The following is a 19,366-nucleotide window of genomic DNA, read 5'->3' as shown; positions in this document are numbered from 1 at the left end:
TGATTCCCAAAACTGAGACACATCTATATTTTACATTGGTTCTCACTTTACCTGTTTCAAAAACACACAACCCTCTTAAATTATAACGTCCTTCTCTTAATTTAAATATTTTTTCAATACTAACAGGAAGGCTTTTATTCCTAACTCAGAAAATTATTTCTAATGTCTTTACATGCACAATATCCAAACATTTTAAGATACCTGACTTTATGAATAATGGATTTGTAGTTTCACAGTGAGAAGCTTTATGTATTAATCTAGAAGCTCTTTTCTGGAATTTAAAGGTCCCATATCGTGCTCATTTTCAGGTTCTTACTTGTATTTTGTGTTTCTACTAGAAACACGTTTACATGCTGTAATGTTAAAAAAAACTTTATTTTCCTCGTACTGTCTGCTTGAATATACCTATATTCACCCTCGGTCTGAAACGCTCCGTTTTAGTGCATTTAACGGAATTGCAACGGAATTGCGTTGCTAGGCAACAGTTTGGGTCCATGTTTACTTCCTGTCAGCTGATGTTATTAAAATACAAGGCAACAGGAAATAAACTGGGACACATTTAGAATGTTTACATTTAAAACCGTGTAATGGTCCAAATATTGTATATTTGTGACATCACAAATGGACAGAAATCGTGACGGCTTGTTTCAAACGCACAATTTCTGAATACGGGCTGTGTGTATTTCTCCGTATATTGAGCGTTTTGATAGTTTAACAGTATTTATAAAGCACTTAAACCTACTTTATAATATAAAAGATATGAAAATCTCACTTTTTACAATATGGGACCTTTCAAGAAAGAAAGAGGAGAAAAAAAAGCAAACAAGCATATTTCACAAAATGTGAAACTATTTCTTTAAACACACACATGTGCCAACATGAACAAACACACACACACACACACACAAACGCACACACACACTATGGGTCAACATAATCCCAACTGTGTTCCATCTACTTATATAAAGTGTTCATCGACACCAACAGCAGTCTGGTGTTGTGTGGTGTCCTGCTCGGTAGGTGCAGTCTAGTCATGCTTACTGCTGTTACTGCGACTGTATTATCATGGATATCATTGTGTTAGAGTACTGTACGTAATGAATATTTTGTATCAAATATCATTTTCTATGATTTAGAAGGGTATTACTATTTCCTGTAATATTCAGTAGTTTACAGGACAGGATCCTCTTCATCGGGGTTATTTTCAGCTTTTAACTGAGACAAAGCAAACACTGAGTCCAGCTGTACCACCTACTCTGAAACGGGTTCAGTGTAAGTTGAATAGTTTGGGACGGAGCCAGAAGACACTCCACACAGAGGCAGGAAATTAAGAATTATAAAGATTTAGAAGAGAAGGATTTATTCTGTGGATCAGTGCTGTTATTGTCAGATTGATTTCAGGGCACACTGTAAGAAACTTACTGTGAAATTCACAGTAATTAACTGGCAGCAATTGACAAGTGGCTTACTGTAAAATAAATTGACTTGATCCTATACAGTAACAACTTCATTACTGTAATTTCCACAGTAACTCTTGGATTACTGTAATTTCCGATAGAATATGCAGTATTCTACTGTGAAAGAGTATACAGTACTTTACTGTGCACAAACACAGTACAGCACTGTGGATTTCACAGGCATTTTTCACAGTGCAGTTTCCCTTACGTTGTGATCTTTTATAGTCCTATAAACTCTTTGGAGGCTCCTCTGTAATCTAGAAAATAATCTGTGTTTATTTCAGGTGGGAAGGATTTTTTGCCATTTCAGACATGAATTTTTCAAACGGCACTTCGACTGTAACGGTGAATCAGCGGGACAACTTCCTCACAGCTGTGATCAATAATGTGATCGTCGTAGCCCTCTGCATCTCCATCAACTACATCAACAGTACTCTGGTCCACACCTTCAGGAAGCACAAGGTCTGTGTGTCTGTGTGTGTGTGTGTGCTGAATGATATATCATATTTTCATGATCATTGCGATATGAACATGCACGATAAACACACTGCAAAAGATAAAATCATTTTGTTTAGGGATGGTTACCAAAACCTGGTATTAAACGAGCCGCGAGGCTAAAGACTGCAACGTTAGTATTTATATTCACGCTGGTTCCAGTGAGACATTAATGAGTTTACATGGTGACTTTGCTGTTGTAAATATTACTGTTGCTGCTCTAGAAACAAAATGTTCTATTTAAAGTATTCAGTCTAATCCGGTTCTGAATATAAAGACAACCAGGCTGACATAAGTATGACTAATATGCACAGTTCAATATTTGATCAATAGCAATATTTTTCTTCATATTGTGCAGGCCTAATATACTATATATATGTGTGTGTGTGTGTAAGCTGAAAATGAGAATTAGGAGTCAGCAGAAGAGAGGAATTCATCTCCTTTCTCTCTCTCTGTCTTCGTTCACACTCAGCTTTAAGCAAATGGCTGATATTTTAGGACCCGAGCACCGACAACGTCGGGCCAACGAAGGCCCTATTGAAACTGTAGTGTTTCTTCTTTTTCTTTTTCTCCCAAATGAATCGCCTTTCTGACGACCTTAACATGCTCAAAAAGTAGTTAAACTTGGCACACTTATCAGACGTGGTGATTTTTAGTGTTTTATAGGCCGTGTACTTTAACAAACTCCTACAGATTTAATCAGAACAACTTGAAATTTGGTCAGGACCATCTTAAGACCTTAAGGATGAAAAGTTATCAAAATGGTGAGTTTTCACTGAACGACCTGACCGTGGCGTGGCGGCCATTTTGAGGTCTCGTTCATCGCTGCTTGCATCTTTAATTTGAAATTCTATTTGATCTTTTTTGGCTCATCTAGAGCGATACGATACGATACGATACAATACGATACGATACGATACGATACGATACGATACGATATGATACCAAACGATACGATACGATACGATACCAAACGATTCAATGATTTGAAATCGATACAGTAACTTTTTTTTGCCAAACATTCAGTCAGTGTGACTGTGAAATAAATATGTGATACTGGACAGAGCAGGTTAGGATTCCTCAAAGTTTTTCTTGAAAGGGAATCAGGGATAAATTAATTATGGATCAGTGGCGTAGGCAGAAATCACAGTGTGGGGGGGCACAGAGAACATCAGGTGGGCCTGTCCCGTCCAGGTCCGAACATCTGATAAGACTCTGAAAGGCAGACGTTAACCAAAATAGGCCATGCACCACAGTTTAATCCTACAAGCCTTGTACATCATCATCATCATCATCATCATCATCATCATCATCATCATCATCATCAGATGGAATGTTGCAGGCACCTGACATGTATATTTATCTTCTCTCTTCACTCTTGTTCAGATTTATTGACCTTGTTTTTAGCTGCATTTCTATTTCCGTCATACAATGAGAGCAAAATAACCAGAGTCAGATTCCTGGTAGCCTCTGTGTGTAGGTCTACTCATACCTGAGGCCTGTACTACGAAACAGGATTTGGCGTTAGCGAGGTAACTTCAGGGTTAACCCTTCAGGGTTTTCCGTCCTACGAAGGTGGTTCACTTCGTACCGGGGTAGATCACCATGGTAACGGATGCTGAACAGCTAACCTGCTCCGTAGCTCGTATAAAAGCACCTCTTACTGACCAATCAGAGCTCAGTGCGCGGATCGTATGATAATATTACACACATATGAAGAAGTTTAAGTCATAATCCAGACTAAAGACAACACAGTTTAAACTGACAGATGCAGGAAGGACAGCTGGATTTATGCTGTGGGTGTTTACCGCTTTTAATTATGTTTTTTAATTTGCTCTTGAGCCCGTTTCACACCGCCAGAGAGGGGAGGCGCAGCTGAAAGAAGGTTGAAATAATCATACATGCTGAATCTTAGTCTCAGGGTATAAAGAAGTGTAATCCCTTAATCCGTTACATTCTTTAAAGCTATTTATATCTAGTCGACTAAATCTGACTTTTGAGTCTCCGTTAAATTAATAAATCTGTTAATTTACGCATTCACACATGATCGGGAGTTTTTTCTTTTGCCAGCTGTTCTTCCTACATCTGGCAGCTTCAACTGTGTTAATTTTAGTCTGGATTAAGTGTTTAATTCCTTCGTATTTGTCTAATATAGTTTACTCTTCCTTTGTTAAATATACCGCTCTGCCTGTCTGTCTGCTGACAGTAGACTTGTTCATGTCTGTGATTGGTCAGATACTGCAAACACCTCCCCGTTCATGTGAACGCGCTCACAGCCAGACTGAGAAACCCTGGGTTGATTTACCGAGTTGATAACCAGCTTCGTAGTAGAGTTTAGCGTGATCTGGTTTGTTAGGGTTAGTGAAGCCAGATAACGAGAAGATACCCTGGAGATGTTGAACTCACTTCGTAGTACAGACCTCTGGACAATCAAGCTGATTCTGATCCAACGAGACAAACATAAACAGTGTAGCAAAGCATAGCATAGCATAGCATAGCACAGCGGCCACATATTCACACACACAGTTTAATCAAGCGTCTGGATAGATCACCTGCATTATCGTTAAAAAATACACTTTAACATATAGCCTGGCACAGCGGCCACATATTCACACACACAGCTGGCAGCATCATCAGCATAAAATCCAACTTGTACACCGAACATAAACTATACCCAACAAACAATAATAATGAAATAGGCCATTAGTCCATAGCTGTAAACGATCTTACTGTTGATGATTTCAACAGGAGACGACGGGGCTTCTTGTGGTGTTGAACACTGAAATGACTTCATAGTCCCTTTCAGAAGTGAGCAGGGACAAAGAGTTCAGTCTGATGTGATGCCCTGATGTCGGAGTCTTCCACCAGTAGGCCTTGTTCTGGGTACAGTAGGGTGACGAGGGGCCTGTTACGCCCCCGTCTAGGAGGGTAGGAACTCAAAATAAAAGTATAAAGGACGTTCCCTCCCCGGTCCCCAGACTACAGTCACAGGACTACATTTTAAGTTTAGTAAAAAAGATTTATTACTAAAAATCAAGTTAACAAACAATAAAATGAAACAATATAACTCAGGGTGAACAAAGGCCAAATTATCTGACTAACCCTGAACAAAATAAACAAGCAAACACAATGACAGTTCCTGACTCTGGCTCCCTAGGATACAGCAGATAAACAGGAGAAAAGATGGCGGTTCACCCCGACCACTGAAGTCTATCTTTGGCAACAAAGAAAACCTACAACAAGTTACACAATTAGGAAGCCAACGAGGGCGCTAAGGCTACTGATTCAACTGTAGATCACAGCTTTAACACAAAGGTTGGAGGTGACTGCTGAAGGAACTGGCCTTCTACCTCCAAAAGGTCAAGGCCCAGTTACGTGTTGGTTAATCTTGTGTGACAAAGAGATTTTCCAAACAGACGGGTTAAAGCATAATAATACAATTTATTCCGAACAATCAATGTTGCATAAGTAAAATAAAAGAGTTTACAGATATCTGGATCCAACCTACGTGTCCCTGACAACATACAGTGCATGGGTCAGTTCGCGAAGTCTGAACCCCGAGCTATCCCTGATCCAGCCTATTCATGGTTTACACAATATTAATATTCATGAGCTTATGGCACGTGATGTTTCTGCTGCATGTCTTCTTCTTTGTTATCTCCTTCTGGCTCCTTCCTCTCTTTGACCTTGCAAAAGAAAAACAGCACCTGCCTCCCTTTCCTCGCAATCACTCCATTCACAACAAATCCAACAGTCAGGTTATTGCAGGTCATTGTAAGCACTTTTGTACATAATAAATCCAACACTGCTGACTGCTATTCACTGGATGATCCAGCAAAAATAAGGAAGCCTTCTGATTTGGTGGGCCTGAGTGCCAAGTGGGTGGACTCAGGCCCACCTAGGCCCACCCACAGCTACGCAGCTGTTATGGATATAAACAAGTAAACAACGATTAATGGCAAATACATACAGCTTTTATTAGAAAATAATAAAAAGTGCAACTGCAGGACCTGCTGATTCAGTTCTCAAGATACAAGGCAGAGCAATATTTAACACTACATATACAGTAATAAACCAACTTCTATTCAAGTTAAATAAACAGTGGTTTAACCTGCTGCTTCTGTCCTCATTTTCATTCAATACAGAGATCAACCGCTGATACTGATCAAACAGCTGATAGTGATCAGACAGCTGATAGTGATCACAAACAGCTGATAGTGATCAAACAGCTGATAGTGATCACAAGCAGCTGATAATGATCAAACAGCTGATAATGATCAAACAGCTTGGGACAGAATCATTCCTATAGAAACGCTGTTTAAATAATCTGCTCATAGTAATCCAGTAGTCCACCTATAGTGTTCATTTGGGGTCTTTTCATACATGAACACCTCGAACAACATGTTAAAACTACATTAGACTGACGTTATTTGAGTTTCTGTTTTGTTTTTTACTTTACTCCCATGATAATTCACCTCGCGGACCGTCTGCTCTCCGGCTGGATACATTAGGCTGATGCTGCGTGCACGTAGATATCCTGACAGGGAAAGGAAAGTCATTTTCTCTGAATGAAAAACCGAAAGCGCACGGGGAAAGCTCCTGTAGGGTGAAGCCGCCCTCGTCAAGTGGATTGATAGCGCCTGAAATTCTCCTCTACACCGAGAATTTATGACTCTCAATCGTCTAATCTGACAAAGTGACCATCGTGCAGTCCGATCTCAGCATTAGACTGTGTTGTATTCGACCAGATTTCACATTGTTATTTACAGAAAACATCCTCCTCTGAGAGGCGAGGTAGCTATCATTTATCGGTCATGTATTGGTGGTAAATTTGTTCTAATTATTAGCAGGTAATTCAACTGTTTTGTGAGTCAGTTACAACCGATTGCATAGTCTGCTTTCAATGTAGTGCAATGTTTCCTTTTTTACTCTCTTCATGAAAAACAAGTTTGAAAAAAAATGAAAGGAGAAAAATAGAAGTTTGAGAAAACAGTGATGTAATGATCTGAAATACTAACAGTGCTCTATCGATACTACTGCAGATCTTCAACTCAAACCCTCGCTACATCCTGTTCATCCACCTGGTGATAAACGACATGATGCAGCTGATCCTGTCCACTCTCCTCCACATCGTCAGCTACGCCCTTCACACCATCAGAGTAGGTTTCTGCCTCATCCTGCTCATCATCACCATCCTCACCACCCTCAACACCCCTCTAAACCTGGCTAGCATGGCGGTTGAGTGCTATATCGCCATCTGCATCCCCCTCCGTCACGGGCAGATCTGCACCGTCAACAAAACCTACATCCTGATTGGTCTGATCTGGGTTGCAAGTGCGTTCTCCATCCTACCAGATCTGTTCATCCTGCTGGCCACAGAGCCGCTGCACTTCTTTCAATCCAAGGTTTTGTGTGACAGAGATTACGTGTTCAGGAGCTCGTACAGCCTGAAGAAGAGGGACGCTTCACACATTGTGTTTCTGGTTCTGGTTTGGCTCACAATCCTCTACACCTACTTCAGGATTCTGTTTGCTGCCAAGGAAGCAACTGTAGACAATACAAAGGCCAGAAACACTATTGTCCTGCATGGTTTCCAGTTGCTCTTATGTATGCTCACGTACGTGAAACCCATGTTTGAACAAGGTTTGCTCTACTTGTTGCCCAGACAGAACCGGGCCATACGCTTTGTCGCCTACGTCATTGTCCAGATCCTGCCACGGTTCGTTAGTCCCATTGTCTACGGACTGCGAGACCACACCTTCAGGATTCATATGAGAAGGTACCTGCTTTGTAAAGTGAGCATGAGGAACCACCCACAAATGTCCTCGTGTCAAACATGAGGCCGAAGAAACCGCAGTGAGAGTGTCTCTGTTTCCACAAACAACACAAATCATCTTTTATCTCTACAGAAGTACGTAGCACGATCCGACGCCTTCTCACAGCAGTTTGTGAAATAATCCCGAAATTTAATCCATTTGATTCGTGTAGATAGACACGAATTTCATCAAATTTTTGGTGTGTTTTCCTACGAATGTCCAACAACACGTGACGCAAGTGTCAATTTCCGCTTCAGTTTTTTCATAATAAAACTACTCATTTATGTTTAGGAATAGATCGACTTGGTTCGGCTTAGGCAACAAACTACTTAGTTAGGTTTGGAGAAAAAATACCGATTTGGGTTCAAATAACTCCCGAAGTACCGTAACTTAAGTACATAAGTTGCTTGACAAAAACTACTTCATTAGCTTTAGGAAAAGATCGCAATTTAGGTTAAAATAACTTTAACTATTTCAACTGTCTGAATTGCTGACATGTCAGAATTTCATCCGACTGTCCGACGGACGGTCGGGAGAAGTTAATCGGTCTCGGTCCCCCCCTCGTACACTGCACAGCAAACGACGCCCTCCGAAGTTGAAATTCGGTCCGACTCTAAAATGAGTCGTGCAGCTCAGAATTCGGGCCGCAAATGGGCTAAAATCGTACAGTGTATAACCAGCTTTAAAAGTATATATAAAAAAAATATTGTGACCCAAAACTGTGGTGGAGAGGCCAAAACGTATAGGAAAATATCAGTTTTTTAAAATATCTGTAAATTACCAAGCACTGTAGCCAGGGTCTGAGATTAACTTGTTTCACTTCCTGCCACTGTGAAAGACAAGCATTGTTTTTGGTCTGCCACAATTGTATCTGCCACTTTTGAAATCTCTGCGCTAAATGAAGGAATAACATTTTAGATCTGATGTCATTCAATGTTCCATATATTTTACATAAAAAACATTATATATATACATAGTAAATTACGAGTTTGAATTACACCGTAGCTTCTAGGAGAGGGAGGGTAATGTAGCCTATTCATCTATAATGGTTATTTGCATAAAAACACACAATTCAAATGATTATGATTATTTAAATATTTGCTTTGATCAAAAAAAATCTTGGTTAAGTTGTTATGAAGTTAAACAGGTCATAATTCTCTCTCTCAAATCTATTTTATATTGATGTGAAAACATCTCCTTCAAACTACTGGATTTATTCAGGTTTCTCACCAAAAACAACATTTTATGAGATTATATATGAACGCATCATGATAACGTTGTAATTTACCTTCGCCCAATAGTCGTTTCGCTTAACAGAGCTTGAACGTCTCATAATTATAACTCCATGGCACCTCCGTTAACGTTCGTATCTCTGCTATTTATCCAATCAGGACTGTGCTGCTAACGGCTGCTAACAGCTAACGTTGCTAACTCTGTTGTTAGCTGACCAGACGAAGGTCTCTCCATGAACATGATTTAGATCTGATCCTAGTGTTGGCTTTTCCTGCCTAAGTGCAGGCTGAGGCAGCAGGGCTCTCCAGCGTGTCTCCCTGCTCTCTCCGCCCGCAGCCGGAGAGAGCAGAGGAGACACGCACCCGGTCGGTAACGAGAAGACAACGTAAATCTCTGTAGAGCTCCGTCACTTCACAAGACACGGAAAACCTCTGTTGGTCTGGAGGAGCTGCAGCAGTTATTTCTGCACAAACGTCCCCTGTACATTCACTAGATATTGTCAGAGCTAAACTAACTCTTCTGCAGTGTGTAGTGAACGCGCGTTCACGTCTAGAGGTGGAGCGAGCTGAGCTGTCTGAGTGAAGGCGAGCAGGCAGAGGAGGAGGGTACAGCGGCTACACACGAATGCGCATATGCGAGCGCGCATGTGTGACGACCCGCTACATTTCTGCGCATACAAAGTTACAAATAGTCCCTTTAACTTAAAAAAAAAATTATTGTCATAAAATACTTGATCATTGTATCTCCAATGCCAGGTAAATATGAGTTGGATGCAACTCGCATTGCTCAACACACAGCTTCACAATGTACATCAGACACTGCTGCACAGCCACACTGCCACTTTTCTGGACATTTAAATTTAGTTTTCCATACGTCATTTAGAATATTCATACATATCCCTTTATGTATTACAGTGATGTCATCGTCCTTTGATGTGATGTCATCGTCCTTTGATGTGATGTCTTCGTCCTTTGATGTGATGTCATCGTCCTTTGATGTTTTCACACATTCTGGAACATTAGGCTAGTTTGGATCAACACATTGTAGCGTGCTGCCACAATACACTCACAGTTGACAATCTCTACTCAGTTGGATATTTGTAACATACATATTTTTTTCTTCAAAATAATGCCTCTTTTCAAGAATATGGTTGGTATTAATCTGTATTTGTTTTTAACTTTAAAAACAAATTATTGTCATGAAATACTTGATCATTGTATCTCCCATGCCAGGTTAATAGGAGTTGGATGCACCTCGCATTGCTCAACACACAGCTTCACAATGTACACCAGACACCGCTGCACAGCAACACTGCCACATTTCTGGACATTTAAAGTTAGTTTTCCATACGTCATTTTGAATATTCATACATATCCTTTTATGTATTACAGTGATGTCATCGTCCTTTGATGTGATGTCATCATCCTTGGATGTTTTCACACATTCTGGAACATTAGGCTAGTTTGGATCGACATATTGTAGCGTGCTGCCACAATACACTCAAAGTTGACAATCTCTACTCAGTTGGATATTTGTAAAATACATATCTTTTTCTTCAATATAATGCTTCTTTTCAAGAATATGGCTGGTATTAATCTGTATTTGTTTTTTAAATTTAAAAACAAATTATTGTCATGAAATACTTGATCATTGTATCTCCCATGCCAGGTAAATATGAGTTGGATGCAACTCGCATTGCTCAACACACAGCTTCACAATGTACACCAGACACCGCTGCACAGCAACACTGCCACATTTCTGGACATTTAAAGTTAGTTTTCCATACGTCATTTTGAATATTCATACATATCCTTTTATGTATTACAGTGATGTCATCGTCCTTTGATGTGATGTCATCGTCCTTTGATGTGATGTCATCGTCCTTGGATGTTTTCACACATTCTGGAACATTAGGCTAGTTTGGATCGACATATTGTAGCGTGCTGCCACAATACACTCAAAGTTGACAATCTCTACTCAGTTGGATATTTGTAAAATACATATCTTTTTCTTCAAAATAATGCTTCTTTTCAAGAATATGGCTGGTATTAATCTGTATTTGTTTTTTAAATTTAAAACAAATTATTGTCATGAAATATTTGATCATTGTATCTCCCATGCCAGGTAAATATGAGTTGGATACAACTCGCATTGCTCAACACACAGCTTCACAATGTACACCAGACACCGCTGCACAGCAACACTGCCACTTTTCTGGACATTTAAAGTTAGTTTTCCATACGTCATTTTGAATATTCATACATATCCTTTTTATGTATTACAGTGATGTCATCGTCCTTTGATGTGATGTCATCGTCCTTTGATGTGATGTCATCATCCTTGGATGTTTTCACACATTCTGGAACATTAGGCTAGTTTGGATCGACATATTGTAGCGTGCTGCCACAATACACTCAAAGTTGACAATCTCTACTCAGTTGGATATTTGTAAAATACATATCTTTTTCTTCAAAATAATGCTTCTTTTCAAGAATATGGCTGGTATTAATCTGTATTTGTTTTTTAAATTTAAAAACAAATTATTGTCATGAAATATTTGATCATTGTATCTCCCATGCCAGGTAAATATGAGTTGGATACAACTCGCATTGCTCAACACACAGCTTCACAATGTACACCAGACACCGCTGCACAGCAACACTGCCACTTTTCTGGACATTTAAAGTTAGTTTTCCATACGTCATGTTGAATATTCATACATATCATTTTATGTATTACAGTGATGTCATCGTCCTTTGATGTGATGTCATCGTCCTTTTATGTGATGACATCGTCCTTAGAAGTTTTCACACATTCTGGAACATTAGGTTAGTTTGGGTAGACATTTGAAGCGTGCTGCTAAAATACACTCACAGTTGACAATCTCTACTGAGTTGGATATTTGTAACATACATATTTTTTTCTTCAAAATAATGCTTCTTTTCAAGAATATGGCTGGTATTAATCTGTATTGTTTTTAACTTTAAAAAACAATTATTGTCATGAAATACTTGATCATTGTATCTTCCATGCCAAGTAAATATGACTTGGATGCAACTCACATTGCTCAACACACAGCTTCACAACATACACCAGACACTGCTGCACAGCAACACTGCCACTCTCTGGACATTTAAATTTAGTTTTCCATACGTCATTTGAAATATTCATACATATCCTTTTATGTATTACAGTGATGTCATCGTCCTTTGATGTGATGTCATCGTCCTTTGATGTGATGTCATCGTACTTTGATGTGATGTCATCGTCCTTTGATGTTTTCACACATTCTGGAACATTAGGCTAGTTTGGATCGACACATTGTAGCCTGCTGCCACAATACACTCACAGTTGACAATCTCTACTCAGTTGGATATTTGTAACATACATATTTTTTTCTTCAAAATAATGCTTCTTTTCAGGAATATGGCTGTTATTGATCTGTATTTCTTTATAACTTTAAAAAAAATTAAAGCTGCAAGCAGCGATGAACGGGCCCTCGCCCCTACTTGCGTGTCGGGGATGCTGGCGGGACGCGGACCAACGCGGCCTAGCACGGTGAAGCCGAAACTCTGACGAGCGCCGCGACGCCTGCCGCAAGGCTCTACGACAAGCGGTTCACGAGTTATGAAGGGTGGTGTGGCTAATGTGTAGGGAGCGGGGATAACAACACCAACTTAACAGGCATTCTCTGCTGAGTGATATGACACCACCCACAAGACTGTACTACAAACGGATCATGAGTTATGAAAGGGGTCGTGGCTAATGTGTAGGGGGCGGGCATAACCTTCACCAATGAAACAGGCACTCTCTGCTGAGTGATATGACACCTCCCGCAAGACTCTACGACAAACGGTTCATGAGTTATGAAAGGGGGCGGGGCTATGAGTATAATTTTTCATATACATGTCATCAGTACTGGACCACCATCATACCTGAGAGATTTGGGGCAGATCGGACTATGTACAGTTGAGTTACAATAACTGCCTGTTTCATGGCGAATGGCTCAAAATGGCCGCCACGCCACGGTCCGCTCGTTAAGTGAAAACTCACGATTTTAATAACTTTTCATCCTCAAGGTCTTAAGATGGTATAATTTCAAATCGATCTGATTAAATCTGTAGGAGGAGTTCGTTAAAGTACGCGGCCTATAAAACGCTAAAAGTGACATGAAATCCAATATGGCCGACTTCCGGGTGGGCGGAGCTAATGAAACCCAATGAGGAATATGTTTCAAATGATGAGTGGGATATGCATACCAAATTTCATGATTATCGGATCAACTTTGACAAAGTTAAAATTTCAACGCGTTAGGGGGCGTTATAGAGCCGGCTAAACACACTGAGCCTAATGGCTATACAGTTACATAAAGTTCACAGGTGTCTATCATTTTGCCAAATTTCATGAGATTCCGAGTACCTAAAGGTATGTTCAAAATCTGAAAGACATAAGGGGGCGCTAGAGAGCCAACATGCCACGCCCAAGCAAAATTTCACCACTAAAATTAAGTAATTACTAGTTTGGATGTGTGTGTAAAGTTTCATAAATTTTTGTGCATCCTAAAGTCTTCAAATATGCGTTCGTAAATTCTAAAATCACGCAGGAAGTCCAACATAGCTGACTTCCTGTTTGCCGAAAAAATCTCAAAATCATTTAATCCAGGTATGAGGGCGTGAGCAATGACATACTTGAATTTCGTGAAGATCGAAGAAACTTTCTCTGAAAAACTGCGTACGTTAGGTGGCGCTATGGAGCCCCCTGGAGACACCTGAGCCCAGTCACTCCAGAACATTGAATTTCCCACCAGTTCTGACGCATACTCCACTTTTCGTGAGTTTTGGGGATGGCTAAGGTCGTCAAAAACGCGTTCTTGCAGCGGAAAAATAATAATAATTAAAGCTGCAAGCAGCGATGAACGGGCCCTCGCCCCTTCCGAGTCGGGGATGCTGGCGGGACGCCGACCGACGCGGCCGGGCACCGTGAAACCGAAACTCTGACGAGCGCGACGACGCCTGCCGCAAGGCTCTACGACAAGCGGTTCACGAGTTATGAAGGGGGGCGTGGCTAATGTGTAGGGGGCGGGGATAACAACACCAACTTAACAGGCACTCTCTGCTGAGTGATATAACACCTCCCACAAGACTCTACGACAAACGGATCATGAGTTATGAAAGGGGGCGGGGCTAATGTGTAGGGGGCGGGCATAACCTTCACCAATGAAACAGGCACTCTCTGCTGAGTTATATGACACTTCCCACAAGACTCTACGACAACGGATCATGAGTTATGAAAGGGGGCGGGGCTAATGTGTAGGGGCCGTGGCTATGACTATATTTTTGCATTTACATATAATCAGGACTGGACCCTTATCATACCTGAGAAATTTGGGGCAGATCGAACTATGTACAGTTGAGTTAGGGTTAACCCACTCTCTGCTGAGTGATATGACACATCCCACAAGACTCTACTATAAACGGATCATGAGTTATGAAAGGGGGCGTGGCTAATGTGTAGGGGGCGGGCATAACTTTCACCAATGAAACAGGCACTCTCTGCTGAGTGATATGACACCTCCCACAAGACTCTACTATAAACGGTTCATGAGATATGAAAGGGGGCGGGGCTAACGTCTTAGGGCGGGGCTATGAGTATATTTTTTCATATACATGTCATCAGTACTGGACCACCATCATACCTGAGAGATTTGGGGCAGATCGGATTATGTACAGTTGAGTTACAATAACTGCCTGTTTCATGGCGAATGGCTCAAGATGGCCGCCACGTCACGGTCCGCTCGTTAAGTGAACACTCACCATTTTAATAACTTTTTCATCCTCAAGGTCTTGAGATGGTCCTGACCAAATATCAACTCGATCTGATCAAATCTGTAGGAGGAGTTCGTTAAAGTACATGGCCTATAAAACGCGAAAATTGGGAAAATCGTACATAAAATCCAATATGGCCGACTTCTGGGTGGGCGGAGCTAATGAAACCCAATGAGGAATATGTTTCAAATGATGAGTGGGATATGCATACCAAATTTCATGAATATCGGATCAACTTTGACAAAGTTACGATTTCAACGCGTTAGGGGGCGCTATGGAGCCGGCTAAACACGCAAAGCCCAATCGCTTTACATTCACGTAAAGTTTACGGGTGTCCATCGTTTTGCCAAGTTTCATGAGTTTTCGAGTATCCCAAGGGTGTCAAAGGCATGTTCAAAGGCTAAAAGACATAAGGGGGCGCTAGAGAGCCAACATGCCACGCCCAAGAAAAATTTCACCACTAAATCAAAGGAATTACGAGTTTGGATGTGCGTGTAAAGTTTCATGAGTTTTTGTGCATCCTAAAGTCCTCAAAACATGTGTTCGTAAATTTAAAAAAAACGCAGGAAGTCCAAGATCGCTGACTTCCTGTTTGCCGAAAAAATCTCAAAATCATTTAATCCAGGTATGAGGGCGTGATCAATGACATACTTGAATTTCGTGAAGATCGGAGTAACTTTGTCTGACAGCCTGCCATCATTAGGGGGCGCTATGGAGCCTTGCTGGAGACACCCGAGCCCAATCACTACAGAACTTTGCAATTTTCGCGACTTCTGATGCATATTCCAATTTTCATGAGTTTTTGGGGATGGAAAAGGTCCCAAAAACGCGATCTCGCAGCAGAAAAAGAATAATAATACTGACAAAAACAATAGGTTCCTTGCACTTCGTGCCAGGACACCGTTGGGTCCTGGCACTTTCGTGCTCGGGCCCTAATAATAATAATAATACCGACAAAAACAATAGGTTCCTTGCACTTCGTGCCAGGACACCGTTGGGTCCTGGCACTTTCGTGCTCGGGCCCTAATTAAAGCTGCAAGCAGCGATGAACGGGCCCTCGCCCCTACTTGTGCGTCGGGGATGCTGGCGGGACGCCGACCGACGCGGCCGGGCACCGTGAAACCGAAACTCTGACGAGCGCCATGACGCCTGCCGCAAGGCTCTACGACAAGCGGTTCACGAGTTATGAAGGGGGGCGTGGCTAATGTGTAGGGGACGGGGATAAAGACACCAACTTAACAGGCACTCTCTGCTGAGTGATATAACACCTCCCACAAGACTCTACGACAAAAGGATCATGAGTTATGAAAGGGGCGGGGCTAATGTGTAGGGGGCGTGGCTAACCATCCCCAATGAAACAGGAACTCTCTGCTGAGTTATATGACACTTCCCACAAGACTCTACGACAAACGGATCATGAGTTATGAAAGTGGGCTGGGCTAATGTGTAGGGGGCGGGCTTAACATTCACCAATGAAACAGGCACTCTCTGCTGAGTGATATGACACCTCCCACAAGACTCTACGACAAACGGATCATGAGTTATGAAAGGGGGCGGGGCTAATGTGTAGGGGGCGGGGCTAACCATCCCCAATGAAACAGGCACTCTCTGCTGAGTGATATGACACCTCCCACAAGACTCTACGACAAACGGATCATGAGTTATGAAAGGGGGCGGGGCTAATGTGTAGGGGGCGGGCATAACCTTCACCAATGAAACAGGCACTCTCTGCTGAGTGATATGACACCTCCCACAAAACTCTACGACAAACAGTTCATGAGTTATGAACGGGGGCGGGGCTAATGTGTAGGGGGCGTGGCTATGACTATATTTTTGCATTTACATATAATCAGGACTGGACCCTTATCATACCTGAGAAATTTGGGGCAGATCGAACTATGTACAGTTGAGTTAGGGTTAACCCACTCTCTGCTGAGTGATATGACACATCCCACAAGACTACTATAAACGGTTCATGAGATATGAAAGGGGGCGGGGCTAACGTCTTGGGGCGGGGCTATGGGTATATTTTTTCATATACATGTCATCAGTACTGGAGCACCATCATACCTGAGAGATTTGGGGCAGATCGGACTATGTACAGTTGAGTTACAATAACTGGCGAATGGCTCAAAATGGCCGCCACGCTACGGTTAGGTCGTTAAGTGAACACTCACCATTTTAATAACTTTTCATCCTCAAGGTCTTGAGATGGTCCTGACCAAATATCAACTCGATCTGATCAAATCTGTAGGAGGAGTTCGTTAAAGTACATGGCCTATAAAACGCGAAAATTGGGAAAATCGTACATAAAATCCAATATGGCCGACTTCTGGGTGGGCGGAGCTAATGAAACCCAATGAGGAATATGTTTCAAATGATGAGTGGGATATGCATACCAAATTTCATGAATATCGGATCAACTTTGACAAAGTTAAGATTTCAACGCGTTAGGGGGCGCTATAGAGCCGGCTAAACACACTGAGCCTAATGGCTATACAGTTACATAAAGTTCACAGGTGTCCATCATTTTGCCAAATTTCATGAGTTTTCGAGTATCCCAAGGGTGTCAAAGGCATGTTCAAAGGCTAAAAGACATAAGGGGGCGCTAGAGAGCCAACATGCCACGCCCAAGAAAAATTTCACCACTAAATCAAAGAAATTACGAGTTTGGATGTGCGTGTTAAGTTTCATGAGTTTTTGTGCATCCTAAAGTCCTCAAACATGTGTTCGTAAATTTAAAAAAAACGCAGGAAGTCCAAGATCGCTGACTTCCTGTTTGCCGAAAAAATCTCAAAATCATTTAATCCAGGTATGAGGTCGTGATCAATGACATACTTGAATTTCGTGAAGATCGGAGTAACTTTGTCTGACAGCCTGCCATCATTAGGGGGCGCTATGGAGCCTTGCTGGAGACACCCGAGCCCAATCACTACAGAACTTTACAATTTTCGCGACTTCTGATGCATATTCCAATTTTCATGAGTTTTTGGGGATGGAAAAGGTCCTAAAAAAGCGATCTCACAGCAGAAAAAGAATAATAATACTGACAAAAACAATAGGTTCCTTGCACTTCGTGCCAGGACACCGTTGGGTCCTGGCACTTTCGTGCTCGGGCCCTAATAATAATACCGACAAAAACAATAGGTTCCTTGCACTTCGTGCCAGGACACCGTTGGGTCCTGGCACTTTCGTGCTCGGGCCCTAATAATACCGACAAAAACAATAGGTTCCTTGCACTTCGTGCCAGGACACCGTTGGGTCCTGGCACTTTCGTGCTCGGGCCCTAATTAAAGCTGCAAGCAGCGATGAACGGGCCCTCGCCCCTACTTGCGCGTCGGGGATGCTGGCGGGACGCGGACCGATGCGGCCGGGCACGGTGAAGCCGAAACTCTGACGAGCGCCACGACGCCTGCCGCAAGGCTCTACGACAAGCGGTTCACGAGTTATGAAGAGGGGCGTGGCTAATGTGTAGGGGGCGGGGATAACAAAACCAACTTAACAGGCAGTCTCTGCTGAGTGATATAACACCTCCCACAAGACTCTACGACAAACGGATCATGAGTTATGAAAGGGGGCGGGGCTAATGTGTAGGGGGCGGGCATAACCTTCACCAATGAAACAGGCACTCTCTGCTGAGTGATATGACACCTCCCACAAGACTCTACGACAAACGGTTCATGAGTTATGAAAGGGGGCGGGGCTAATGTGTAGGGGGCGTGGCTATGACTATATTTTTGCATTTACATATAATCAGGACTGGACCCTTATCATACCTGAGAAATTTGGGGCAGATCGAACTATGTACAGTTGAGTTAGGGTTAACCCACTCTCTGCTGAGTGATATGACACATCCCACAAGACTCTACTATAAACAGTTCATGAGATATGAAAGGGGGCGGGGCTAACGTCTTGGGGCGGGGCTATGAGTATATTTTTTCATATACATGTCATTAGTACTGGACCACCATCATACCTGAGAGATTTGGGGCAGATCGGACTATGTACAGTTGAGTTACAATAACTGCCTGTTTCATGGCGAATGGCTCAAAATGGCCGCCACGCCACGGTCAGGTCGTTGAGTGAACACTCACCATTTTGATAACTTTTCATCCTCAAGGTCTTAAGATGGTCCTGACCAAATTTCAACTTGATCTGATCAAATCTGTAGGAGGAGTTCGTTAAAGTATACGGCCTACAAAAAAACCCAGAAATGGGCGAAAAATGGGCAAAATCGCACGTAAAATTCAATATGGCTGACTTCCTGTTGAGTTTTGGGCATACCTCCAAGAGGCTTTTTTGTTTCTCTCCACATCTTACATCTGTCTACCAAATTTTGTACTTGTAGGTGAAACCGGAGCGCGGATATCAATTTTTCCATTTCATGGCGAATGGCTCAAAATGGCCGCCACGCCACGGTCAGGTCGTTAAGTGAAAACTCACGATTTTAATAACTTTTCATCCTCAAGGTCTTAAGATGGTCCTGACCAAATTTCAACTCGATCTGATTAAATCTGTAGGAGGAGTTCGTTAAAGTACG

General features: G+C 42.0%; 1 protein-coding gene across 1 annotated transcript; it reads left to right on the top strand.

The window, feature by feature from the left end:
• Positions 1–1,769: 1,769 nt before the first annotated feature.
• On the top strand, positions 1,770–7,792 carry LOC119474895 (odorant receptor 131-2-like). Its single transcript, XM_037747275.1, has 2 exons — positions 1,770–1,919; positions 6,995–7,792. The coding sequence occupies exons 1-2, from the start codon at positions 1,770–1,772 to the stop codon at positions 7,790–7,792; spliced, it is 948 nt and encodes a 315-aa protein (XP_037603203.1).
• Positions 7,793–19,366: the final 11,574 nt, after the last annotated feature.

The sequence above is a fragment of the Sebastes umbrosus genome, chromosome 1, assembly GCF_015220745.1.
Source record: "Sebastes umbrosus isolate fSebUmb1 chromosome 1, fSebUmb1.pri, whole genome shotgun sequence".
Taxonomy (NCBI): domain Eukaryota; kingdom Metazoa; phylum Chordata; class Actinopteri; order Perciformes; family Sebastidae; genus Sebastes; species Sebastes umbrosus.
Note: the sequence above shows the minus strand (reverse complement) of the source record. Positions and strands in the feature narration are given on the sequence as shown.

What these genes read in the sequence shown, in the direction of transcription:
- LOC119474895 (XM_037747275.1), top strand. Translation starts at nt 1,770, where the DNA reads ATGAATTTTTCAAACGGCACTTCGACTGTAACGGTGAATCAGCGGGAC. An exon ending in ACACCTTCAGGAAGCACAAG is followed by an intron (nt 1,920 to 6,994) that starts GTCTGTGTGTCT and finishes ATACTACTGCAG; the next exon opens with ATCTTCAACTCAAACCCTCG.